General features: G+C 39.1%; 1 protein-coding gene across 2 annotated transcripts; it reads right to left on the bottom strand.

The window, feature by feature from the left end:
* Nucleotides 1-142: 142 nt before the first annotated feature.
* Nucleotides 143-23,023, bottom strand: spock2 (SPARC (osteonectin), cwcv and kazal like domains proteoglycan 2). 2 transcript variants are annotated; one of them, XM_027015779.2, is made up of 11 exons: nucleotides 22,706-23,023; nucleotides 13,183-13,191; nucleotides 12,825-12,870; nucleotides 9,956-10,070; nucleotides 8,659-8,764; nucleotides 7,861-7,975; nucleotides 6,890-7,009; nucleotides 6,349-6,567; nucleotides 4,297-4,359; nucleotides 3,294-3,431; nucleotides 143-2,683 (listed from the first exon to the last, which is right to left on the bottom strand). In XM_027015779.2, the coding sequence occupies exons 1-11, from the start codon at nucleotides 22,892-22,894 to the stop codon at nucleotides 2,538-2,540; spliced, it is 1,266 nt and encodes a 421-aa protein (XP_026871580.2). In that variant the 5' UTR covers nucleotides 22,895-23,023; the 3' UTR covers nucleotides 143-2,537. The 2 variants fall into 2 exon arrangements, with proteins under 2 accessions (XP_026871580.2, XP_026871581.2); XM_027015780.2 differs by lacking the exon at nucleotides 13,183-13,191.
* Nucleotides 23,024-27,980: the final 4,957 nt, after the last annotated feature.

The following is a 27,980-nucleotide window of genomic DNA, read 5'->3' as shown; positions in this document are numbered from 1 at the left end:
GCAAAGGCTTCCCTAGCCAGAGGCCAGACAGCTGTGCTCCTAGCCAGCGATGGCTCTGCCCTTGCTGGGAATCAAACTCACTGACTGTGCCAGTGATGCTGGTGTAGAGTTCTGAGCACATAGAATGACAGAGTACAGTAGATAACAGTACTTGGGTGCACTGCCTTTAATCATGATCACACCAATGCAAAAAGATGACATATTTGGACAAAGAAACATGCAACTAAATGTAAATATAATGCAATTGCCAGGGCAAATGCACTATCTGTGTAATCCATGTATTTACATTGATGGCATTTATACAACAATACAGTCATATGCTAGCTAATCCACACTGAATAGCAACAGTGGTTGCACAGTCATATGCATTGTTAAGTAAGACATAAGCAACATTCTTCACAATCAGACTAGACAGACTCTTTAATGATAAATATGAAACTTTTATGTAATTGAAACTTATATTCTATCAGTTACTCTTACTGAAATATAGTCATTTTCAAACTTGTGATTATCTGCTCTTCATTTTTTAAAAAGAAGACAAGCACACTACACTAAAGTAACAAACGTGTTTCTTTCTAAGATAAAACCCCATTGAGTGGCATGCCCATTCCCAGTCCTCTTAGTGCTTTCAGCCTGGATTTGTTTGAATGTATTACCATACTAGATAAGATCTATAATTCATTTTCATTTATGCTCTGCATGTGTAGTATATTGTGCTGCTCTCATGCCCTTTGTGGTGAGCAGAGATTGAGAAAATAGTTATTCAAACAGACCTACATACTCAGGGAATATGGCATTGTTTCAGTTGATGACACTAATGATACTAATTGCAGTGTTTATTGCATTTTTTTAATTACTTGCATGAAATCACTGGGCTGTTGTGTTTTTCTGATAGATGAGTTAACACATTCTCTATGTAAACCATCATTCTTTATGTAAAGATTTTATCTTTTTAAATTTTGATTATTTTAAAATGTTATCCCAGAAATTAATCAACAGATTTTAGAATAAGAATACCTTATTGTAAGTGTATGGTATGGATGGCACAATAATTTATTTTCCCCTTCTCTAAACCAAAACTTTAAACCTTTGGAGCAAAACTATTTACACTTACTGAAATTACACTAGACTCATATTTCATCATGGCTGATGAGAGGTTGATTAGCAGACAGGTAGGACAGACAGGTTCCAGTGGGTGTCTGTGGGGAATATTGTCAAGTTACAAATCTCATTCTCCATACTACTATTCATACATACATTCACTGTGACATAGATCTGCCCCAGAGGCAGTGCATATCATCTTAAAGAACTGTGGTCCAAGCAGATTCCATTGTGACTGAAATATAAAACTGCTGAACATTTTAAAAGAAAGGTGACAAGAGAACAAGACAGGTCTGTGAGAGTTCAGATATGTTCTATGTCAAGACATAGTTTACAAGAAAACATAATGCTTAACTATATCCAGTTTCAGCAGGATTTATTAGTTGGTAAAATACACCAGAATGCTTTGAAGAGTTTATTTTGAATAGCTATTACATTGCAAAAGGAGCTAATAGAGAAGCTTTATCTTGCTTATGATCTTAAATCTACAACTGTGATCAACAAAAAATAAATTATGAAGATGCCCAGCTTCTTTAAAAAAAAAACCCAGTGTTTCCCTGATTGTGAATATTTCTTAAGGACATGTGCAGCTGTTTGGATCAACACAGAACTTTTTGATATACAGTTCATACGTAAATAAGATGGTGGATAAATGGCTGCAGCTTTTAGGGTTGTTTTGGCTCCTGCTCTAATGAGCTCTAATGCTGTTGCACTTGAACTAGAAAAACCTAACGGGCACAATTAAACCTATAGCTGATGTGTGCTTGAAAGGCCAAGAAATTGTCGGACAAATGGAACCTAGTTCATTTTGGTCTCAACAGAGCACACTGAAAACACCCAGAGGATCCAATGAATTAGACGTAATGCACCAGACTTTTAAGTTTACTCACCTCATTTCACTTAAAAATTGAAAATTTTGAATCAAATCTGTAGGTGACCCTAAACATTTTAGCTTCAAATGTACCACTTCCAAATGTATAGTGGTAAAAAGGTGTATTTATTTATATCTTCTTGCATAAGATGAATGCATAACATATTTAAAATCACAAATGAGATAAAACACACTGTACAGTATGGGCAAAACTCCAGTTTATCTAAGGAGAAAATGTCTGTCCATTATCAAGCGCCTAGATTTGAGCTTGTCATAGCTGATGCTATAGACTTTATCAGGAGGGCACACTTTTGCACATACAAAAAAGAAAGATGTTTCACGAGCATGTATAAGACCATTATTTGAACTCTTTCCAGATGCCATAATTTTACTACATCTATCTCTACCCAGTCCCCCTCCCCCTAAGTCAATGCTGTTTGGAGTGCTGCGTAAAGATGTCCAACCCTCCAGTTTCCACAAATTTGTGTCAGCAAGAGATAGAGCTACCTCAGAACCAGTGGTCAAAGGAAAGCTATGTTTAACCAGGCAACCATTTTGTTTTGGTCTACCAGATGTATCCACCATCATCCACTTCTCCCAGCTCCCCCTCCTCTTCTTCAGTCTCCTCTCCATTCTCCTCTGTTTCTTTCTCTTCTTCATCCTCCCATCCCACCCCACTGCCAAAATCACCTGAGTATCCAACCACCTCATCTGGGAAAAATGTAAACAAAGAAGCATATGATCAAAATGTTTCAAATATTCTTCCAAGGTTCTGGTTTCTGTTCATTACTCACTGCACAAACAAACTCGTTTCCAGCATGTAGTGGCTGCAGTGCAATTGAATCTGCAATTTCCTAATGGTAGTGGCAAAAAGAAAAATCAGATTGCTTGGGTTATTACAGACCATCTTTGGCTTTCAAGGAGAACTTGAAACTTCTATGAATGCAAAATGAGAATTTTAGTCATAAAATGGCCAAATCCAACCTCATATACTTGCTTTTCCACAATAACCCAGTGCTGTGGCATTGACATTGGGCATGTTTTTAGTTAGGGATTTGTTCTTATCACCTGCAGGTCCAACACAGCCAGTAGTAATTAATCTTATAGACCTTTATTTTTGTGAGACAACTGCTCTTTTGGAATGGAAATGAACCTGGCCTAATGAATGTAACACGTGGTGTTCTGTCAGGGGGGTGACTGATGTTTTTGTGGATCTAAGCCCTTGCAACAAAGGGGTCCTTGTCCGCCCTATGTGTGTGTGCGTGTCTGTCTGTGCATGCACACATGTAGGTGTTTGTGTGTGCATGTTGTGTGCACTTACCACAGTCAGGGTTGCCATGGATTCTGGAGCCCATTAGCTCTCCTCCATGCTGGTCTACACACCAGCACTCTTCACTACTTTGGTCACACTGCAGTTTCCTGTAATAGCCATCCTCATCGCAGCTGGGAATGTAGGTGCCTAACATGACAAATGCACAGGCTTTGAAGTAACATGGTGTACATTCAATTTCATATCCTACATGAATCAGAAGTATTAGATGAACACTGCAGCATGGGTGTGATTGCAAAGCAGCCTACATACTGCAAGCTATAAAGTGTATAACAAAAACAGATGATAGTCTTCATTTCAGTTTATAGGGGACAACCTTGAAAAGGGTCTTACTATACAAGGGCTTTGTACAGTAAAGTGAATGAATACATTATTTTTGTATTGATACAATGTGACCCCTCATTCAGAGGCAGTTTTGAAGGTCGTATCTAAAAAAATACCCGTATTTATTCTAAGTTGAATGAGTAGGGCGGAACAGATTGGCACCATGGTGATAATGGTAGCTTTGGGCGGGCCAATGGGAGGCATGTGCATGTTTGGCCGACTCAGGCTGGCCACTGCATCTGCATCATGTCCTTGGAGAGTCCTGCTGGCAGCGGAGACGAACATGCAGCGCTACCCACCGCCAGCAACAGCCAGCTCCGATCCAATTTAATCCCCATGCCTGATTAGCAGCTAATCCCAGCCTCGTGCTTGTCATCTGTTTAATGAAACAACTCCTGTGCCACCTCTGTGATGTGTCACCCAACTGATTCCTTTTCCACTGCTTTTCTGCAGACCCTTTCCTTACATTTCTCTCATTTGATCACTCCCTCTTCTATCCCCTTGCTTTTGTCCTAGTTTTTTCCCCTCTATTTGCTATTAGACTGCTTCGCATTCTCTCTGATTCTCTGCTGCATGCTTTAACCTGTTCTCCTTGCTCTCCCCCAGTGTGGTTCCTGGCCTCGAGGGGTTACTCTATAAGTGTTGCCTTGACCAAGTGCTACATACATACCTGCCTTTTTCTTGACTCCCTCCTGCATTTGGATTCTCTCTAGTTCACCCAGGCAAGGAGGCTCTGAGGAGCAAAACAATCAAAGCATTAGAAGGAGGCAGTGCTAATCTCCTCCAGCCGAATGCTGAGCTCCTTCACCAGCCCCTAACAAAACCAGCATAAGGACCTGCAATTCCCACTGCAGCCACTCCATTAAATTACATTCTATAACATTCAATTTCACACAGGAACTGATGGATTTGTCATAATCCTACATTAGAAGAAATTCACAAGAAATTCATGAAATAATAGCAAAATACTGTGATACTGTCATGTACTGCATCTATGTAATGAACAGAAAATAAACAGAAAGGTCATTTTTAAGATCATCTTGAAAAGGAAATTAATGATAAAATAATATTATAATAAATCAGTTAAATATAAAATTACAAAACTCCTGGCTAGCCCACTTGAGCAAATGTTGAGGGCTGTGCTGGACAAGCCTTAAACATGCAGTGGATTTATGTCTGGCTGGCCAGTTGGTTTGAGTTCCAGAGTGTTCCAGGCTGAGCAGGCTGTCAACAAGCAACACTGATGCTGGGCGCTGCTGTGTGATGGCCATTTCCCCTCCGCAAGGGAAAAAATTAAGGCAAGCAAAGTGTGACAGGCCTAAAGCAACCTTGCCTGCCCTGAGAGAGTAGAGAGTACTCAGCTAGAATCATAGAAAATAAGCAAAGCCGTGTCTGTTTATTTCTTGTGTGTGTGTGTGTGTGTGTGTGTGTGTGTGTGTGTGTGTGTGTGTGTGTGTGTGTGTCAGTGCATGGATAAGAGATGCCAAGATTTTGCTCTGTGCTGCTTCTGCATTGCAGGGTGTAACATATGCCAGTTTGTGTGAAAGGATCTCATCCTGCTCCATGGCAGAGGCGTGCTCACAGACACAGTGATAGGAAAGGAAACCTCTTAAAAGGGAGGTCCATTTACTGCATATTATACACAAGCACAAAAGGCACACATAAACACACACACACACACAGCACACCTAGTGTTAAAATATGTATACACTACTGCTGACATATGCACATGCAAACAAAATGGGATCTCTGAACACACCATCACCAGCCATATATAATTTATCTACAATTCTTCAGTCATATGTACCTCTGTGAAGTTTAATGAACATAGATTTGTGCACCATCACAACAGATGGATGGCTTTCTGTCCTCTGCTGAAACAAAACCAAATCACTCACTGTACACTACAGATCTCTAAAGGTCAACACAGTGCATGTCCCACTACTGGAACTCTGTCTAGCGGGGTGAAGGGAGTATGTTTGAAAGACATGAATGTCTTGAATTGCTGTAATCCATGTATCCCACATATGGTTGAATTCATCCTTTGGTTTTGATTATATCTAGAAAATCATTTAAACATAATACAGTCTTGCCTGCATGAGTTTTGTCAATGTGAGGGATAAGCCTGGTGACACTTGAGCACTCTTTGCACACATTAGTAATTAATCATGCCATTTGTCATTAATGAATGTATATATTTTCCATGTAGTAATACAGTGGCCTCTAAGTAGAAATTGGCATACAAAAAAAACCAAAAAAACAATCCTGATAACACTCCAAAATCATCTGCTCTGTGCTCATCTGCTCTGTGCCAATATGCTCAAGATCTCAGAACACTCACTGGCCTCCAAATATCTTCCTCGAACAAAGTTAGCTATCTCATGAGGCGATGGCTTGGACCTCCATGAGAGTGGTGCGCAACCCTGGCACTGCTTCCCTGCCAGGTGTCCCCCTTCTGTTGCCTTCCCTCAGCTGAAAGGAACATGGTGTGGGCCATGGCCTTACTAGCCGGGCCAGGAGCACAGCAAGCAACTTCAGAATGTACCTTGGGAGTTGCTAACCCAGTAAAAATCAATGTCTAGTAATACTGTTATCAGAACGTAGATTTATGTATCATATACTAAGCAGTAAATGGTAGGGTATTATAAAGGCTACAGAATGTAAAGTAGGAAAAGGCTAATAATGAGATTTTCCATAAACTGAGCATGATGCCAAAACTTACTCTCTCTCCAGAAGCAGAGGCACCATTCAGCAGTGGAGACCTTGCCATCTTGGTAGGAGTCGCAGGAGTTGAAGAAGGGCCGAATACACACTTCGTACTTGTCCAGGTTGATAGCGGCCAGCTCAGCCTGGTCTAGATACAGGTCACTGTTAGTGTCCAGCTTAGTGAACATCCATCCAATCGAGTCCTTACAGGTTGCCACTAGAGTGCGTTCCACAACTGCATAGAGAAAATGACTTAATTAAAAATAAGTTATTGACAACATGATTTGTGACTTGTGTTCAAAACAATATGACTGAAGCATGAGTAATAATTAAAACTGATTTTAATCAACTAGGCATCTAGGCTTGGTACAATTGGTCTGGTTTATATACATTGCTAGTAGTCAGAATTTACAAATCCATTCCTGCAATAAGATGCTAATTGTGTTGTGCACTACTCATGAGTGGGTTTTTGCAACCTCAGCAAAAGCCAATTGGTGTGATATTGTTCAGCATGAAAGTGCTGGCCCAGCACACAGAACACAGCACTGCGGCCTCACTTGATGCAGAGCTGGCTGCAGGCTTGGTCGTCCTGTTCTGCTTGGCGTTACCCTGGAGCAGCTGGAACCAGTCCCGCAGGCGTTCTCCCAGATCTGCCAGGTCCTGGCCCGTGCAACTCTCTGCACGGAGGGGACAGACAGGGAGTGTGGAAGAGGTTAGAATGGAATGGAATGGGAAAATGGCAAAGTGGAGGAAAAAACAATAGCAAAAGCTGGTAGAGATAGAGGAAACCATTTTAGCAGCAGGGACAGAACAAGACTTTGAACAAACTGTGAATGGTGTGGTCATCTTATCTTATGCACACACAGCACAAAGCACATCATAGACAATGTGAGTGAGAAAGAGAGAGAAAAAATAAACAGTGTTCTGTTCATAAATAAAGCCTGGCTTACCAGGAGATTGTGTTAGCTGCCGATTGGATGTCAGAAGAGAAAAATGTCCTGAGGGTATCTCTAAGCAGAAGCATTCCTTATCATCAATATATCATGATTTTATGGTAGCAGGCTGCTAAATCTTCTGCATTGTACAATCTTATGGCATGCTATACTACCCTGTGGTTTTCTCAATCTGGAATAATGTCTCTAAAAAAGCCATTTCAGCCAGAGTATCTATCAGTACCTTCTCCAAAGGTGTTCTGCTCTTTTTTGGAGATCAATTTCATGTGAAAGACATGTACATTAGGAATAGATGAGAGTCCTTGCTGGCCATGACTCATATAAATGAGGCTTTTCAGCAAACCTTCTCAGGGAGTTCAGCAAATGGCTAATAACAACACGCCACAAAGCTGCTCCTCCACACGCGTGCCTTGCAGCAGACTCAGCACCAAGATGCTGCCCATGCAACCACAGTAATGAATAAATCACAGAGGTGCTTAAAGTGGTACTGCAGTGCAAGTGCTATGGGAGGTTGTGGCACCAGCAGGAGTGGTAGTAGGTGTAGTACTTTGCTCTTGACTGAGACTACTGCATACCGTGCTTGTTGTCAGCCTCTGCATTAGGTGCAGCTGTGGCAGAACACGGGCAGGGACCAGTGCACTTGACGCTCAGCTCCTTCCCCGTGAGACAGGCCTGCTGCTGCATCTTACACTGAGGTCCACACACACACACACACACACACACACACACACACACACACACACACACACACACACACAAACATATAGATGGAAAAAGATTTACTAAAGCAACATCAGGGAAATTCCTCTGAACAGTGAGGTATGAGTTATAATCCAGATACATATAAAAGTGACCACAAGCAAGTTGACACATTCAAATAATACAACACCATTCAAAAGATGCTCAAAATGTAATTTCCTCCAGACACTTCAGCTTGTCAACAAGGTCAGGAATGGGTCTAAAAGATAAGGCATTAATCTCCTTCCTCCTTCTGTCTCTTTGCCTGTCTCTGTATCCATCTGAACAGTGTGCTCATCTCTATTAATCTTAGGTTTTATGGACCTCAGGGCCCACCATAAATAGATAACCTCTAGCAGCAGCAAAATAACAAAACAGCCCACTGTCACTGTACATGTTTAATTGAGGTCAAAAAAGGAAACACAAAAAGCAAGATATCTAGATTCAACTGTTTTTCCCACAGTAATGAACACGGGGGCTCACACAGAAAGACAGAAGTCGAGTCGATGCCTCAAACACTCTATCCATAGTGACAAATAAAGTGTTACTGTGTGCTGTACACATAAACTTTGACATGAGGTGAATCGGAGTGAACATGCATGGAATGCAAAGGAATGGCCAGAGGTGTGCTGTACCTGTGAAGCATAGTTATGCCCATCAGAAGCACACACAGGCCCAGAGGTGGACACAAGGCAGGGCTTACAGCTGTTCTCCTGCTGTCCCAGTTCTGGCTGCTTCAGCCTGGACAAAAACCAAGCACACTCATTGTTGCAGTCCTCAAAACAATCATCTGACCACTCCTGTGTTCGAGCACTCATCTCTCTGTGTTGCCTAACAAGCAAAAGGCAAAGTGTTTCTACAGCAGCAGGGTGTCTGCTGTGTACAGTGTAGCACTCTGTGAGGATCTGGCTGGGGTCTGGTTTCATTGTGCAAAAGCAGTTCAGGTCTGGTTCTTAGAGCTATGTGATTTTCTCTTTTCACCATCATGTTCTCCCATTTTTAGACCTTTTGAAAAATTCCACACTTGGCGTATGTGTGTATGCCTATAATTGTAGTGGTATTTGAGCTTCTTCATGGAACATTCTGTAAAGTAAATTATGCATGTCTGCTTGCTGCATTCCATCTACCTGCATTGCATTTTCTATTCTCATATCGGGGTTCTTTTTACCCTTTGTTTCTCCATAGCAGGGCCAGTAAGCACTGTGCTAGACTCCAGCATGCCCAGAGCAGCTCAGGGTTATACACCTGGCTGACAGGCACAACAGCAGTCATTCGAGTGCAAGCAGAGGCACAGGTCAGAAAACATACACTGGTGGTCCCTACAGCAACATAAGGCAGAGAGATAAATGCTACCCTGGTGGTTGGCTGGACACAGTGTAAGTGCAAGGTGTAAGAGATAATCAGAGACTGGAAAGGAGGGAGGGCCAAACAACTGTGAATAACTGAGATGGGTGGTGCATGTTCTGTATTGAGTTGTGTAACCATGCCTGAGGAGGGACTTAAATAAAAAAGCTTCTAAAGTGGAAAAAAAGCCTCAGGGAATAAATGTGTTTACAATAGAATGTGCCACTAGCAAAAGACCATTATATAAATGATAATAGTGCTTAAGACAAAGAGAGATTATCTTTGAACATTATTCTTATAGAAATAACAAGCTCTGCCTTCTTATTTGATTATTTATAATTGTGTTTTGGCATTTTACAGGGTAAATGCTATAAACAGGCATGGCATAAGACAAATTTGTGGTTGCTCTCTTATGACACAACAAGGTCTCCTGGGTGTGATGATCTGGTAGAGAAGATAGAGAGCTGGGAGAAGAGAGAGAGCCGGGGGATAGAAGACAAAGAGAGAAAGGGAGAAGAGTGAGAGATAGAGAATGAGGTCAGAGAGAGGGAGTGAGAATGAGAGAGAAACACCATGTGTTTTGTTTACCTATACTCCAGCTTCTTGCGGTTGACGCACACAGCCCGTTGGTAGCTCTGGGCAACACACACCTTGTGACGGCTACACTTCACCTTCTGGCAGGGGTCCTTAGTGGTGTCCACATCTGGAGCAGAAGAGAGAGCACCTTCAGCAACTAGTGATTTATTGTCATTTACTGCATGGCAGACTCATGAACACATGAACAGAGAGTATCAGACAGACAAAGAAATAAAGAAAAGTAATCTCTCTAGTATGTACATTTTTAAATGGAAAAATGCACAAAACACTGCATTTGTTCTGCCCATAATGTTCAGAGGCTGTAAAAACACTGCTGATTGTCAATCACAAATAAACAATATTGAAGGAGTACTGCTTTGTCATAACATCCTCACCAGCAATAATGCATTACTTCAGTCTAGCTACACTAGCATAATCAGATAATCTTCCCTGAATGGGGAACATTTATGTTTTGCTTCAGACAGTTACACATGTTATATATACATATATAAAAATTGGTACTGGCTTAATCCATAAGCTTCAAAGTATCACCCGTAGACTCACATGGATAAAAGAAGATGCAAGAGTGATGATGTTCCCATAGCAACGGGCCCGCTATAGAAAGTGGACTATTGCGGCACAAATTCCACTGGTCCTCTACACAAATGCACCTTGTTCACTTCTCCACCTCACATTTTCTGTGTCTGGATATATCTTATAAACTTTGTCCAAAGAGCTGTGAAATATGCTGTTAGGCTCCACGTATCTAACAGAGCCAAATCCATCTTAGGGAGATGGAGAAAATCCCTGGCCCCGTCACTGCACTCATCCTTTGTTTACACATGCGACAGCATTTAATGTGATCATCACTGTCACAGACTGGAAGTAAGGAGCACTTGTTCATTAATGAGCCCTGGGCTTGTGTGGCCAGTAGGCGGAGCAAAGAGCCTGCCACAGTTTGGCTCTCATATACCAGACATAGCTCACTACACAGAGCAGGGAAAGCTAGATCAGCACAGAAAAGCTGCCTCCATATGTGTGATAAAGACATTCAGGATGAAGGTGACCTGTACAAGTGATTGCCATCGAGCCGTAGGCTTATTTGATGTTGCTGATGGCTTCTACATCATAAAGGATAATGATCAGAAGATCAGCTAGGAAAGAAATGTTTTAAGGCCTTCAGCGATTTTCAGATATATCAAGGTTATCTATCGATGTAGTTCATTTTGGCTGAAACAAGATGTAGTGCTGGGCAAAGATTTTCACACTATCTGCTTATTAATAGCATTAAAAGACATTTATGTTATTCTTAGACTTACAAAGAAGCAAGTAAAATTACACAATTGCTTTCATTTAGTTTCATTGTAAATTTTAGGGTTTCAAGCTAATGTATATTTACACTTTTAACAGATCACTCATCAAAACACTATTCAGAATGGTTTCATTTCACCCACTATGGGATGAAGCATCATTCTCTTTGGGGCACTTTTGGTTAGCACAAGCTTGACTTTTCATAATAACAGCACCCCTTGGTACCTGCATGATCAGGGAGAAGCTTGTTATTTGTCCTTTTCAGCTGGAAAGAAAAAGCCCAAGAGGACACTCTAGAGACACTTTTCATTTAGAAAATATCACTGCTTTAGTTATCTGGGTGCTGGATTTTTACTTCCACATTAATTAACTGAGAAAGGAAGAAGCCAGTTGAACTGACAGAAAAATAAAAAGGGCAGATAACACAACAAAGAGCAATACAAAAATCTCTCTTTTTATATATATACAAGCTTTACATATATAACACTTTGAATACTTTTTGTGTGCCAGTATGATCCTTTATGTAGCTAATGAAGTGGTAAATCTCTGCTTTAGTTTTCAGTATCTCAGTGTAACAAAATTAGAAAATATGCAAAAAGAGAATCAAAGAAAAAAAGCAAAGATATACACAGATGTATTCCCAGTGATATCTATTCCAACCTTCTGTTATAATGAGAAAATACATGTTTGGCAAAACAGTGAATCATTGCATTTTTATGGAATCATGGTAACACTATGCATGAGTGTCATGAACACCTCTGAGTAAAACAGAAAAGACAATAATTCACAAATGTGGGCATAGGCAATTAAAGCAATCTGTCAATGTATTTCTGTCAAATAATTTATAGCAAATGGGTTGCAGAATGTTCAGGAGACTTTAAGTGCTACCTTAAAAATGAACCATCAATTTCATAGACCCCTACGCTTCGATGTATGCAGCTTAAGTGGATTCATGCTTTGTTGGAACAAAGCCAATGTCACACACTGCTATATCAAGCCCCCAAGGCTCTTACTGTGCTTTCAGTGAAACTGGCAATTATCCATTAATTACATTCTGAGATATTTGCTAATGGACTCTTCTATTTTCTGGACTTAATTTGAGCTGCAAATCAAGGCACAGGGTTCAAATGTGCCTGGCCATCTCTCCATTCCAGCACAGAGAGATGGTGACATCATCTCAGCTATGAGCAATTAGGTCTAGTTAGAGCTTGGCACCTACTATAAGGAGAAAGTGTGTCTATAGTAATAGGCATTGCTAAGACTACTTTCAGTGGAAGGACAAAGCCATAGCAAGTGCTCATCATCAGACTAAATGCCAACCATTTATCCTCTGCATAACTGTGAGCTCCTGTTCAAAACAACCTGCAATGCAGCTCAGCAAGCTGAAAGTATAAACCATCAGAGAACATTCTATTCACTTCTTTACTACACATTATCTGAGACTGTTTCCTGATCTGGTACTTGGAAAGAAAGCTTCTATGACAACACGTTCAGTTGAGGTAAAATATGATGATCAAAGAAAAAGCAATTCAAACATTTCAACAGATTACTGTGAATGTGTAAGACTTACTTTCATTCAAGCCTCGACTCTCATCCCACGATCTGATGTAATCATCCTGAGGGGAGAGAGAAACATCTTGGTACATATACTACATAAGCCTAGAAATGGGTGAATTTAGCCTATATTGTGATTTGTATTCCATGAAATCAAATATTCATGGGTTGGCAAGAAAGAATGTGATAAACAACGAGACAGTTAAAAACAAGTTCAGAAACAAAAGGAGGGAATTGGAGGTTATTTATAAATATTAAATTCTGACTTACATAGGCATTAAAGGGATGATAAGAGAGTAAGAGAGCTTTGAATTCTTAAAAGAGATGTCAAAGAAAGGCAAGGGCATGAGACAGATTTAGACAACACTACTGACCTCCACTTCCTGGTGAAACGTGAGGCAGATGTGTCAAAGAAAAAGGAAAAGGAGGTAGTTAGAGGAGAACAATATGTCTCTTAGGAGATATTATGAAGAAAAAAAGACACTGTAGCATGGCTTTAAATATCTCTTTGGGCCCCAGGCAGAGCTTTTGATCATTTATCTGCATATTCCCCAATAGGCATACTAAGAATAGTCCTGTGCTATTTATCAAGAACTTGCTATTCAGAGTCACACGTGCGTATTCTCACTAATCATTCAACTTGCAATGGTTTATTGGCTGTTCTGAATGTAAATAAGAAGTGTTAGTACAGGTTGATTGGATTTAGCTCTTGGTCAAACTCATACATTTATAATGACATTATTAAATAAGATTTAAAAAATCTATTTCAGTAACCAGTACATATGCCCAGTTATTTGTCCTGCTCCAGCAATAAATTCACCATCCTGTGAATTTATGTGCCTTTTACTGGGGCAGAAGACTCTTGAGAAATATACTGATGTAAAAAATTTACAGTACATAAAAGGGTTGCCAGAAACCCCTCCTTGATGCCTTAGCATGTGACACAAGGTATAAGCATCCCTCATAAAGGAGGACAATGCTTTGCTGTTTCATTTTGAGGCCTATATTTCACTGAAGCAAACTGTTCTGTGATTGGCACCAAATCAAGCTGGAAATTTGCAGTACCTTAATCAAATTGCCTTAGTCAGCTAATACCCCTCTACTCCATCAAAATGAAAAGCAGTCTGAATTCTTTAGTACAATGATGTCATGAATGAAGTCATCCTCTTACAGACTAGCATTTCATAATTTTGATGATCTTTGACTGGACTGACATGTTGTTAGTATACTGAAGTCTGCATTTTTTTTTAAATGCGCTTTAATGCCTGGACACAGATCATAAAAAGCATGATGTTGAGCTCCTTTCTGGACACAGGCTGATTATGCTATTGCATGGGGTTGGTTTTTTTGATGCGTGCAAATTGGACATATCTCTGGCCAAACATGATCATTAGTGGCTTTTGACATGCACTTCTGCTGACTATATGGCAATTTTACACTCAGACATCACAATGTGCATAGAACATTTTTTTTCCAATGTGTTCCCTATGTCTGTGATTATAAGCAAACACAGCTATGAGTCAGACAACATAAAAAATAACACAGGACCCAGAAATACTGTCACAATATATCATCAGTTTTGCAAGATTTATGCTTTCAAAACATTCACCTGCCTAGGCATAGATTTTGTGAAAACTAAAGCTATCATTACATGTCCCCTGTCTAGTTAGCAGTAAATACTTTTAAATGGCATATACCAGCACATTAATTATATTATAGGGTGTTAAATTCCAGTTCTTTTGCCACATGCATTATGAAAATCTGTCACAATGCAACAACATTTTATAATACCCTTAAAAACCACTCAAAGCATATTGCATAGCTGCTATGTTCAACTGGCTGAGATGCCTCTATGTTTAACAAGTGTGCATCTTGCACTGGTGAGCTTTGTTGCACTGTGTTGAGAATAGACAGTGTGTCTAATGTACTTTTACTATTCAGGCTGAAAACTCTGTATTGCTTTGCCAGACAACAAGAAAACCGCTGGCCTTTATTCAAGCTAAGACAATCACAGGCAGACTTAGCTTGAAACCACACACAAAATCAGCTCACAGCCTTGGTACATGATGTTTTGGATAGCATGACCTGACCATAAGAAGATTCTTATTGTCAGTTAAGATGACTGTGAGATATTTACTGCAAATATAACACAGCCAATACACTTCCTAGAACAGTGTAATGTTATACACAAGGTTTGAATATCATTGTACCTAAGTACATGCACACACTGCACTTGTTCTGTCTGAGATAGTGCTATCTGATAATCAGTGAATACCATGTGTTATTAGATCTATTAGGTATTATAGAGAGCTCTCTTTAAGTGCAGGCTTCCATGGACATCACTAAAAGGACCTTGTCTAAGGGTTTAGTACAACAAAACACACTGCACCCTTCTGTGCACAAGAATATCGAATGGATGTCTGTTAATCCCTTACATCTCTATAATACAATTTAGCAAGTCAAACATGTACACTGTTGTTGAAATGTGCTTTGGCCACAAATGTTTGATGTAAAGCCTTGATCTGGACTAGACAAGTAGATGTCAAGTGCATGCCTGCAGTAGCACAAGCACATGTGGTAGTGAGAGCAAATTCAGCAGGAGGAGAGGAAACAGGATCACTCTATCACATGCTCAGTCCTTAGGTTGAGAAAACAGGTTAATCTAAAGGTGAATTATGCTTGCAATGTCATATGTAGCATGGAAATAAATAACATCTGTCAGAAATTAAAATATATGTGTTAATCACCTTAATTCCTTCAAATCCATTATTGCACTATTGCAAGTTGCTCTGCTCTCCTTGGCCTAGCACTGCATGGTTGTCAGCATAAATGGAAGGAATGTTTATGCACATGCTGGGAAGACCACAGCAAACGCTATCCTCACTATCTCTTGGTCCCCAATATATAAAATAATATAATTTAAATGTGTTTATCTCTACCTTGTGTGGCTTATTTCATTTATTTTCAAGTCATATAGCTAGCAATCTAAGAACAGTTCTCCAGTTCTTATTTTCACTCACTCCTGCCTTTCAGCCCTTCTTACTCATATATAAGAGTGTCCCTTTGACAAGCTTTACCTGCAAATAATGACTGAATGCAGGAAACTTACAGTAAAGTTGCCCTCCATAATTCATCAAAGTCAGACATATCTTTGGCGTGATAGTCTCACAATGGTCTTGCATCCCATTAAAAAAAGCTTTTACTGTAAGGCTCCTGACAAGCATTTGGTCTCTACACAACTTGACAATCACTTGGTCACATTCCATCAGTCTGGTACCACCGAAAAAAACAATGCACCCACCAGACCATGTTCCAAATCATGCTTTCCCTGTGACGCCATGGCTGAGGTGGACAGGCAAGCATAAGACTCCCACTTGATTTATGCATGAAGGCTGCTCTGACTGGGCTTTGCAGATTAGCTGCTGAACAGCACATCAAAAGCACTGCTAACAGCCCACTCATCTGATTCAGAGCCTCTCAGCCTTCCATGCGCATGAAAAAGCTTAAAGGCCTGCCATTCTTGGGAGGCTTTCCAGAGCCAGGGGGAGGGGGCGAGGTAGGCAGCCCCTCAGAGACAGATCTCCAACCCAGACAGAGAGATCATCTGAACAAGCCCAAGGGGTCTACAGAAAACAGAATGAACATCTCAGACAAAAGGCTCTGCAGGTGCTTGTCATTGACTAAATACTTAGCCCTGGTTGGAAGGCCTGTGTACAGTGTACTCTGTGTATTGAACTTTCAGATTCCAAGAAGGTGATGTCAAATGCATGTAATGTCAAATCACCCACTTTATGCACAAGGAAGCATTAGAACAAAATTGTAAGATGCTCTCAGACAGCTTAATCTATTAATTAAGGCCTGAGTTGGGGTTAAAGGATGCCATGGCATAGGTTTCTATTATATCGATTAAGTATCAAATTAAATGAGTGTAACAGCATATTGTAAGTATGCTGTACAGTACGAGCTTTGCTGTAGCAAGTCACAAAAACTAGCTTTTAAAATCTTGCAAATTCATGTAACATAATGAGTTACTCTCAAGTCATATAAATCTTTAGTAGTTCTGTTTGTAGATGAAGTATTAAGTGCTTTGACATTCCCCAATTGTTTATTGTCAGTGTGTATCCATGTACTATGTTCTAGTACAGGAACTTTGTCGAGCACTTGCATCCAGTCTGTATGTGACCTTGTCTCCTCTGATGTCCTCTGACAAATACCAGTAGCTTGCCAAATATCCTCAAAAGACTTACTGGAAACATGTCAGATTTTTGTGGAAAGTTCTATTATTTATGTTAGCTATATAAATGAAAAGTATTACATTGTGGGATTTTGCCACAGTTGTCAGTTAAGATGAGCTAAATGTTTGTACAGTTAATCACACAGAGAACAACTGAGAACATTGCTACACCTGGGAGTGAGTTATTGCTGCACATAGAAGTGAGTGGGGGCAAAACAGGAGAAGCAGGAACATAAACTTGATCCTGTAGCAATAGAATATACATATATTTAAATAACCACAAATATTAAAACCATGAATTTTTAGTGGCCATAATCAGGCAATTCAGTTAGATCACTAAACTGAATTTGGCAAGGCATCTCATGTAATCTTTGTGCTAACACTAACCACTCAGGGCACATTCTTAGTCCAGGTACTACTTCTTCCAAGTAGGTGCAGCATGGGTAAATTAGCCTAAATAATCCTGACTCAGGAAAACCCTCCTCACTGGTATTCTTCAATGCACTAGGGTGTTCAGCCTCAATAATGTTTCCATCAACCCAACAGGACTGAACGGCAGCCCTGAAAGTGAGAGTGAGAAGGGAGATGAGAGGCAGGATACCAAGTGGTGACTTTAAATGAGCAAAACGGACACTAGATGTCTATCAGAAGTCAATCATGCATTCTCCCCAAGAGCAGTAAAAAAAGAAGGGACCTGGCTGCTATGGAGTAGAGCGTGACAGGTTATGTCAACCACCCACATTTATCAAGCTCATTGGGCCTGATCCCAGCACACCCTGACTCTTTAGGGCTGGAGGCAGATGATGCTTCTCTGGAATTTGTAAAAAATCTGCACCATTTATCCAGAAGAGTATTACTATCTTCTGCTAAGGAACATTCTCAATCTGAGGCACAGAGAACTTTATACAGAGAACCTCACGCACATTCCTCATAAAAGGTCATCCTAGTGTCTACTGCATTGCCTTCCTCCTCATAGTGCTCAGATTCCTAGGACCAAGTACCAAGACCAGTGAAAAGATGAAAAATATTGGGCATAGTTCATACAGAGCAAAAATTACACCAGAAGCCTTGGAAACAGGATGAAGAGGCTACTCTAGGGATACAAGAGAGGCAGGGCAAGTCTCAGCCTGGACTGCAGAATCGGAGTAAGGCCGGGCCTGGTGCACTCTGCACCTGCAGTCACAAATAAAAACCCAATTCAGCAGGAAAGGGCATGGACCCCAGTAGCAGTGCGATAAAAGACTAGTTTTTTCTTGACTCAATTAAAGCCCACATACGCTTCTGGTATATGGCCAAGAGGAGCTGCAGCAAACCCCCCTCCCCCAAGCCACCCTGAGTCGCCTTTGTCTGCCATATCAATGCACTTCATCTCTCTTGACTGTTCAGCTTGTGCTGGGGCCTTCAAGTTTATCAACATTTGTCATAAAGCAAGAAGCCTGCAAAGAAGGCACCACAATGGAAATCAGGCATACCTCACCCAATAATTACAATGCCAACAGGAAAAGTGACACACCTCCATATATCTTTAATCAAAATGAGCATGCTGCTTGGCATCTGTGTGTCAGTGTAGCTTACTAAATGCTGATCTGTCCCAGGCCAAATTTTAATAGGATATTTGACTGTATTACCTTACAGCACATTATCCATAATCGTGGCCCACATATTGTGCTGCTGTCATGGTGACACAGCAACCATATTTCCACATCCACAGTCATCTGGCTGAAATGTTGATGGACTTGTTCTAATCAAGGTAGCACTGTGGGGCGTCTGTAAAGGGGTAGGACACATGCCCAGCAGGCAGGTCACAAATGCTCACCCACTGCACCTTATAGCCAGGTATAACTGATTTTGAAGATGAACCTCTCAGGCCACTACAGTCAAGCTATTTGGCTCATTAGGCTAAGCAGGAAAGCAATTGCAAACAGTGTGCATTTTACCTTTGATTAATGCATTTGCTTAGCAGCATCAAAGGAATATCACGATCAACCGCCAACTCTGCCAATAAAGACATAATGAATGGTCTTGATGATGCTTATCTATGTTGAAAAGATCTCCCAATCAGCAATCAGAAAACCTTCCAAATAAAAGGCATCCTTGGAAGCAACACTATTATCCCCACCCCTGCCTAGTCCAGGTAACCAGGGATTGGGGAGTGGATGCATGAAACATTTTTGCTTCATTAAAAATGTAGTGGCGTTATAACAGGTGCAGGCTGACACAGGCTTCCGCTGCTGAGGGGAAGCACTGCTTTTAATGAGCTTCTTCTACACTGAGAGAGAGAGTGAGCGGGGGGGGGGGGGGTGCCAGCGACCAGAGGATTGGCCAGCTCCGTTCGTTGTTTATTTTCAGTGGAACAGATAACAGATTCATTCCTGCTTTCAGAGAAAACCTCTTATCGCAGCTGGGGGAGGAGGGGGTTAATCAGGCAGTGGCTACTCGCAGTAATTGCTAGGTACATATTTACAGATAATGAGTTTAATCTTATTATACTTCTGAGATGTTTATCAGAAGACAGTGTTACAAATGCCAAAGAAAACACATAGAGGATTTCTATGGTACAGTAGATTCTTCTTGTTGGAAATATTTTTTATCATATCACATGTTTACACACAGAGATTGTTAAAATAGAGATAGTTTAAAATATTAAAAGAGTACAAATAGATATATTTGTATCCAGTAGGGATTTGTCAAGTTAAACTGCTAAATCTGTTACACTGCGGTCTTTCATTTAGACTTAAATGCCAACCATGAAATAAGATTTTATGTTCTACTAGATAAGAGAGCATGACTAAAGTGGATCAAGTACACACTGATAGCATTGAGAGTCTGTGGTGAAATGCTTACTTTTGCCTGATTCATATTAGCAGCTATAGTGGGTCGATTAAAACCACATCTTAGATATCTCTCTGTAGCATTCCTTGATGCTTAACATAACAAAATACCATATCTCTATAGATAAAATGTTAATTAGAAAAATGAATACACAAATATTAGGCCAGGCTAAAATATGTTCTTAAAGACTGAGGGAACATATTGGAAAATATAAAAATGGTTGTTTTATAATAAACATTTAACATATTTTCAATTTAACAAAATTAAACAGAATACAAATATGATAAAACACTGTTAAAAAAAAAAGTAACCATCAGTCATAGCTGAGAGCAATCTGGGTGTGGTTCAAATATTCTAATTCACATGCTTGACTGATAACCTGCTGTCACAGACACACAGCCTGGTATGCTAGAGCTAAATAGAATGGCACATGCAAAGCAAATTGGAATTATACAACTATAAATATATAAATCTACAAATGAGGAATTTGCTAATAATTCTGAAACTGAAAGGCCATGTTCATGGATGCTGTTGGAATTGGTAGGTTTTTTGTTTTCTGTCAGGATGAAAACGAAACTAGCTTAGACATAAAATAACATATGTTTATCAATAAAATAAATGGGGTATTGTGGTACCCTTAGTCAAATAAAGTATACAACAGTTATAACATTTAAGACAGAATAAGATGAGATCAGGTCTGGATAAGCATGTTATAAAAAGCAATTTCTATCCTAGAGTTTATGTATGCATATCATATACACATGTACTTATCAGTGTGTATGTTTGTTTACACACGTGCCTTCATTACAATGCTATTCAGTACTCAGAGCCTCAAAAAGACATTACAAGTCTGAAACATTTTAGATAACTTTTTGAAGATATAATATTAAATAAAAATTTCTAGGAATGAATACTGTTTGAATATATGTAACATAATGTTTGAACATCAGTAACATTTGTTTTGCCTGCATTATAACTGTAATAAAATATCTGGATTACCTTACAAGTACCATCAAAGCCAAGTTCTTCAAACCACTTTAATCCTTACAATGTCTCTAAAACTGATTGGCTAACAAAGTTGTAGCAGATTCAGGGATTACTGATACCTCAGGTGTCATATGTTCTCTATTCCATTTATATTTGATCCCTACTGCTACTGGTAACCTATTCTCACTGTAAGACATTTCTGCTGCATACCACCAGGTTAGGCGGGTAAAGAGTATGTGCCTGCTCAAAGCATGATTGTTACCGTGTCTTTTCAAACCATTGGCTTCTCAGTATAGTGCTACAGCTCAACATACTGAAAGGACAAGCACTAACTTCAAGTAACTGGGGAGCAGGTACGACCTGCATTCGTTATAATCTATATAGCCTTTCGGTGAGAGGTGAGAATTTCTGAAAGAGAGAAGTAAGTTTTAAAATCTACCAGAATCTAACAGGTTTCCTGTTGATAAGTTCACACCCAAAACATAGCAGTTGCTGCAGGTTCTCTTTGGGTTTGGTGGGTCACTTTCTCAGTGGTTCTCTGTTGTTCATGCCTTAAGGGCACTTAGCTTTGCTCACATAACACATGTTTACACACAAACAACAGATTACAAATCCCAAAGTGGTTTTTTATTTTTTTTTATTTTTTTTTTTTTACTAACTATTAGGATTATTAACACCTCCCTCTCACCTGTAGCATCACACAGAGACAAAACCAAACATCTTGATTAATTCAGGATCTGAATTTTCATTATTTGATCTTTGAATCAAATAAACAAAGAAACATTCAGCTCTGTGGCTAATCCACAGGAAACATTTAAGTACTTTTAATGATATTTATAATGTTTATGATAATGTGTTCTAAGCAGAGGTAAGTTGTTATACCAGCTCTTCTATGCAATGGTTCCTCTACATAGCGTACTCATATGCAGGAGGTTGTATGACTCAATCAGTAGACTGTGTGATCAGAGAACACGGGCTTCAATTAGAGTCTGCTGTGGAGTGTATCTTAAAACAAAACTTTTAATGTAAAAAATTTAATGAAATGTTCTCCCATTTTAGCCCACTCTAATTCACATTTGATATTTTCATTCTTTCAGTATTTTCATCAAGTTCTTCCAGGTGAGTTTTAATGTTTCCAAACTATTTTTGATTTATACACCCTCCAGCTTCAGCAACTAAAGCATAGCTCACAGAAAATCATGTTTTATTCTGGGGTTCAATGTTTCATATTGAGATACAGTATGAGATTTCATATTCAAAATCTAAACCATTTGGAATCTAAAATTCTAATTAACAGTGTACAAAACATGTTTATGATCCTTAGATATTCTCATAGCAAAAAAACAAAACAAAACAAAAAAACAGCATCACAGTATTTACTGCAGATTGATCACCAAGCTATTCTGAAACTAAAACCTCTTATTATGTCTTTCCGTAAATTAAGATATAGTAACTAATGTTACTAACATGTACTAGCTAAGAGGGACGTTTTAAAGTAATGAATATACCCCCGTCTATCTAATACTTAAATATTTTCATCTGTGCCAATTCACATAGGAGCCTATCAAATTCTGTAAGATAACTCTCCTATCAAACGTAGAGACTAAGTTTATCGATGCCAGCACTGCTGACATAGCGAGACATAGCGGCAAATTTCCCTAATAGCCAGTTTATGGTCAGGGGACTATCTCGCATCTTGAGGACAAACTTGACGTCAGGCATTTCTATTTATCGCTTTATGAAATGTAAATGAAGTCTTCCGTTTGTATACCCAGACATTCAAATTGTGTAAATCAAATTAACAAATACAACGATTCTTCCCTTCGTTGAAAAAGCGAACTTACATCTCTGAAGCGATTCCAGTGCTTGATCTTACGATTGTATTGGGAAATGGTGGACAGCCACTGTTCATCTTCCATGAAATTCCCGGTTTTCTCTGCATCTTTTCCACTCTTTACATCACCCTGCACTGAAGCTCCCACGAATATCATCAACGGTACGAGAAGATACCCCATATCAGTCATGGCCACCATTATTCCTGCAATTTGGTGCTTCAGTCAACGAACACTGGCTCAGAGGTTGCTTTTCTCCTAACAGCTATATGGATGTTGAGTCTTCAGTGAAATGTGACCTGATTACAGGATGCTGCCTCGTACTGCTGAGGCGAGAGAGAGAGAGAGGGAGAGAGAGAGAGAGAAGGCGAAAACAAGTAAGAGACGGAGAGGGGAGGAGGTATCGCTTTCATGTAATTTGCAGCTCACTCGCTGGATCGTATACAATTAATCTGGGGATTATATTAAACACCAGAATCTGGATGAATAAATTCATAAATAAATGAAGCTATAATTCTAATTAGGTAGTCCTAGAATACCCTGCATAAACGTTGACACCCTTTGCACAAACGACCAAAAGAAGTTGTTTGTCAACTTTAGTTTACACTAAAATAAATAAGAATCCTAACATTTCAAAGAGGCAGAAGCCTTAGTTAAGGAAGAAAAAAAAATATTTCAAAAACATTTATTGTCACTTCTAAAAAACTGAATGAACAAAGTGTTTTTCACATATATCTCTATGTTATACCTTCTTAAACACCCCTGAATCTCTTAATGAACTCTTAATAATCCATATAATAAATATAAATATGAATTGATACACTTGCCTTAAGTAATCTATCATGACAGGAAAAATAAAATAATACATAAATTAATGGAAACAAAGGATGCTGACCATAATTTATAGAATACCTGATTAGAACACTTGCATATAGTGGATACACAGTCTGCAAAAAAGTTTAGCATTAAGAGATGCAAGATCTTGCAGGAACAGACACATGTAAATACTTGTGATAAATGAACATAGATAGAGATCATTGCAATACAGTGCATCCAAGTAGTATTCAACCCCCTACAGATTTTGCCAATTCAACAAGTTGCAAATAATTGAGCCTTCAAATTCTGAATAAGAGTAGCATTTATTAAAAGATGCCTAAAAAGTACAAACAAAAAGTCCAAGTTGCTCAATTAAATTATAATACATTTTAAACATAAAAATGAGGGTCAATTATTATTCAATCCCTAGGTTTAATATTTTGTGGAATAACCCTTTTTTTTGTGATTACAGCTATTAATAATTTTTTATAAGACCTGATCAGACTGGAACAAGTCTCTGGAGTAATCTTGGTACACCCCTCCATGCAGATTTCTCCAAGTTGTCTAGGTTCTTTGGGCATCTCTTGTGGACTTTGATCTTGAGCTCCTTCCACAAGTTTTCAATTGGGTTAAGGTCAGGAGACTGACTAGGCCACTGCAACATCTTGATCTTGGCCATGTGTTTGGGGTTGTTGTCCTGTTGGAAGATGAAATGACAACCCATCTTAAGATCCATGATGGAGGAGCAAAGGTTTTTGGCCTAAAATCTCAAGGTAGGCTTTGCTATCCATCTTCCTGTGGATGCGGACCAGATGGTTGGGCCCCTTGGCTGAGAAGCAGCCCCACAGCATGATGTTGTCACCACCATGCTTGACTGTAGGGATAGTATTCTTGGGGTCGTATGCAGTGCCATCTTCTCGCCAAATGCCCCGGGTGTGTTCAACACCAAAAACCTCAATCTTGGTTTCATCAGACCAGAGAACCTTGAACCAGTCTGCCTCAGAGTCCTCCAAGTGATCATGAGCAAACTTTAGATGGGCCTTCACATGACCCTTTGAAAGTAATCGTCTGGAACGGAGACCATTGCGGTGGAGTACGTTACTTATGGTATTTATTGAAACGAATGTCCCCATCGGCATGAGATCTTCCCAGAGCTCCCTCCTTGTTGTCCTTGGGTCAGCCTTGACCGTTCGGGCAAGCCTGGCCTCAGCACAGGAGGAAACTTTGAAAGGCTTTCCAGGCCGTGGAAGGTTAACAGTAGTTCCATAAGCCTTCCACTTCCGGATGATGCTCCCAACGGTGGAGACAGGTAGGCCCAACTCCTTGGAAAGGGTTTTATACCCCTTGTCAGCCTTGTGATCCTCTACAATTTTGTCACTGATGGCCTTGGAATGCTCCTTAGTCTTTCCCATGTTGACCATGTATGAGTGCTGTTCAATTGTTTGGGGAGGGGCTTTTACAGTCAGAAAGGCAGGAAAAAACAGAACATTATTCCAAGCATGTGAAGCTCATTGTTCTTAATACCTCAATTACGTCTTAATACTTGAGGGAACCAAAAAGAATTCTGGTGGTTTGAGGGGTTGAATAATAATTAACCCTCTAGTAAACTTTGCAACATTAAAACAAAAAACAAAAGAAAAACAGAGAAATAACATTCTTTTTTGCTGCAGTACATTTTTTTTTTTGCTGCAGTGCAACATGTGCAGGCCCATCTACAGTCCAAATTTCACAATACTAAGTTAACTCCAAATGTGTAAACCTGCAAAATCTGTGGGGGGTTGAATACTGGGAGGCACAGTATGTTCTAAAGATAATGGTATGGGTTTTATATTCCAATTAAACTATTTTTGAAAAACAAAACCATGACTTGCTTCAGACTTTCTTAGAGGATAGTGTATAACCCACAATATCTGATAGCTGAGTCTTGGATCACGCCCCTTTAGAATTGGGATACAATGTGTTAAGATGCTCTGGACCAGACAGTCTGCTGCAAATGTAAAAATAGCCAAGTTACAGCAGTGGATGTGAAATAAACTAAATTACATATCCTCTAAGTTAGTGAATTAGCATGCAAATCATTTTTATTATCATGCAATTGTTTAACAATAGTGAACTTGAATTGTTATAACATAGAAAAAGCACCTACAAAAAATTTATTTTGTTTCATGTAAAGTGAATGGTATTTTGGCCTTGTACCACCCTATATGGGCATGGCCTAACCTTTACTAACCATGCTGTTATTATAATTAATTCTATTCAAAACCAAACAAAAATACAACCAAATTAGTATCATTCTTTTTTTTACTGATTTGCAGTGATTTATGCCTTACAAATTTCCTATGGCTGTTTGATTTTTTGATATATTACATGTTAAATTCACATAGGCAATTAAAGTTATATATTTAAAATTGATTTGTTAAATGTTCATACCATTCAATGTTTACACCATTCAGGTATATGCTGATGTGTGATGGATGACACAATTAGGGGGAATGCCTCTTTCCAGGTTAGAGCAACCTCAAAATGTCTGTGCACGCCCCTGTTACTAAGACAATACACAGCTTACAGTTATTGTGAGGAGTGGCAGCACACCTTCCAGTCCTGCAGCTAAGCTATGAAAGAGCACCTAGTAAATCAACTATGTAATCAAGTAGTAAATACTATTAAACTGACACACAATTTCCAACAAAAGATATAATCTGTTTGCTGAATACAATTGGTTTGGGTTTTAGTATGAAAGAAGGAATATATTAAAATTCATAGACCCTGCATGACTGCATAATTAAACAGAATTTTTATTACAAATAAACTCTAAATAAAAGTAGCATGGATAAATGTTATCTCACATCAGTGTATGATGGTAAAAATGCACTAAAGGATCACTAACTAAAGGACAGCTGAAATTGAGCATGTAACTAAACATATTCCCATGTCTTGGAAGAAGTACACATCTCCTTCATTTGAGTAAAAGCCTAAATATCTTTTTGTAATATTATATAGTAAGTTATTAATATTACTTGAATATTAAGTTAAAGCCCAACATTCAGAAATACCTTATATATAAGAGTACAAATTAACTAACTCATAAATACATTTTCTTGATCTGAGAGTGAGGTTGTATGCAGTAAACATATGAACTGGTGTAAATTGGTGTAAATTGATTTCCAAAGTTAACCATTTTAAAGCACTATTTCAGTCCCTAACTATATGTGGTCATAAAAAGAAGATACCTCAGAGGAACCTCAATTATTTTGGATAATGTGCATGCAGTTCTCACTAAATTATTGCTGTTCTGACAAATGAGGAGATTAAACTAACAAATAAAATATCAAATTATAACACTCTTAATAAAGGTACTTTGAAACATTTTAAGAGTATTCTTGTTCACTCCAAGTGAGTTCAGTTTCTTAAAAAAAAAACAAAAAAACAAAAAAAAACAAAAAACAGATTCTGTTGACACTTTGTTTTACTGATATTTATTATACCCAAATTGTATCCAAATATTTATATTGTTTTGCTTTCACTGGTTCACCATGAATGAGTGTCTTTGTCCCATTTTCTGAATAACAAACTGATAACACTCTCTTTAATTCATGATACCTTCAGCTGCAAACAAGACCAAGAATCACACCACTCAACAAATTATTTAACTGAACCATGGTATTATGCAGGGTCAAAACAAATTTTCTTCACCCCTTAACTTATTGTGTTATGTGTTACTCTGTTAATAACCAATACATTAAGATATATTAACAGCCATACCTTTTTTAGCATCAGTTAAAAAAAACCCTCAAAGCACATTTTCCTTAGCCTCATGGTACTCTACGATGTTACTCTCCATCTCTCTAACGCCATACCCACCCCCTTCCAGCTCTTATACCAGATTAACTGGACTTTTTAGGCACTCTCAGGTGCCAGGGTCAGTAGTCTACTGTATGAGGAAAAAATGTTTGCCAGCTGATAGGAATGCAAATTTGTCTGGAAAACATTTTCTCAACACTGCAAGTTCAGTGTCTTTATAGGTGGCTGCTGTTGCATGATTTGTGGTATCAGCTGTCACATGACATGATTTGACAGTTGCTTCAGTCAGCTCTTTGAAGATCTCAAATTCATTTCCAACAAAGTCAGTCAAAGTCATATTTATATAGAACTATTTACAACAGACAATGTCACAAAGCAACTTTCCAGATGTCCAGTCCAAAACCCCTAGTGAACAAGCCAAAGACGATAGTGGCAAGTAAAAACTCTTTAAGAGAATGATGAATAAAACTTGAGAGCAACCAAGACTCAGACAGGGAATGCATTCTCCACTGGAAAGTACAGTAGGAACAAAATAAGCAATTAAGAACAAACTAACATAGTGGATGACAGTCAGCCAAGAGCGTTCTTGATGTTCTGGGAGGAGAGTGAACCAGGGTAGAGAAGAAGTGAGTGGTTGGGGTTGGGGGTGAGAAGAGCCACAGTAGGGGAA

Source organism: Electrophorus electricus, chromosome 11 (assembly GCF_013358815.1).
Source record: "Electrophorus electricus isolate fEleEle1 chromosome 11, fEleEle1.pri, whole genome shotgun sequence".
Classification (NCBI taxonomy): domain Eukaryota; kingdom Metazoa; phylum Chordata; class Actinopteri; order Gymnotiformes; family Gymnotidae; genus Electrophorus; species Electrophorus electricus.
Note: the sequence above shows the minus strand (reverse complement) of the source record. Positions and strands in the feature narration are given on the sequence as shown.

Bases quoted from the DNA above. Each gene is read 5' to 3' on its own strand.
- spock2 (XM_027015779.2), bottom strand. From the start codon at position 22,894: ATGGTGGCCATGACTGATATGGGGTATCTTCTCGTACCGTTGATGATA. The intron at 6,568-6,889 runs GTGAGGCCGCAG...TTCTCTATGCAG, and splicing joins TGCAGCCAGCTCTGCATCAA to TTGTGGAACGCACTCTAGTG. The intron at 3,432-4,296 runs GTATGTATGTAG...TTGTCATGTTAG, and splicing joins GGGAGTCAAGAAAAAGGCAG to GCACCTACATTCCCAGCTGC.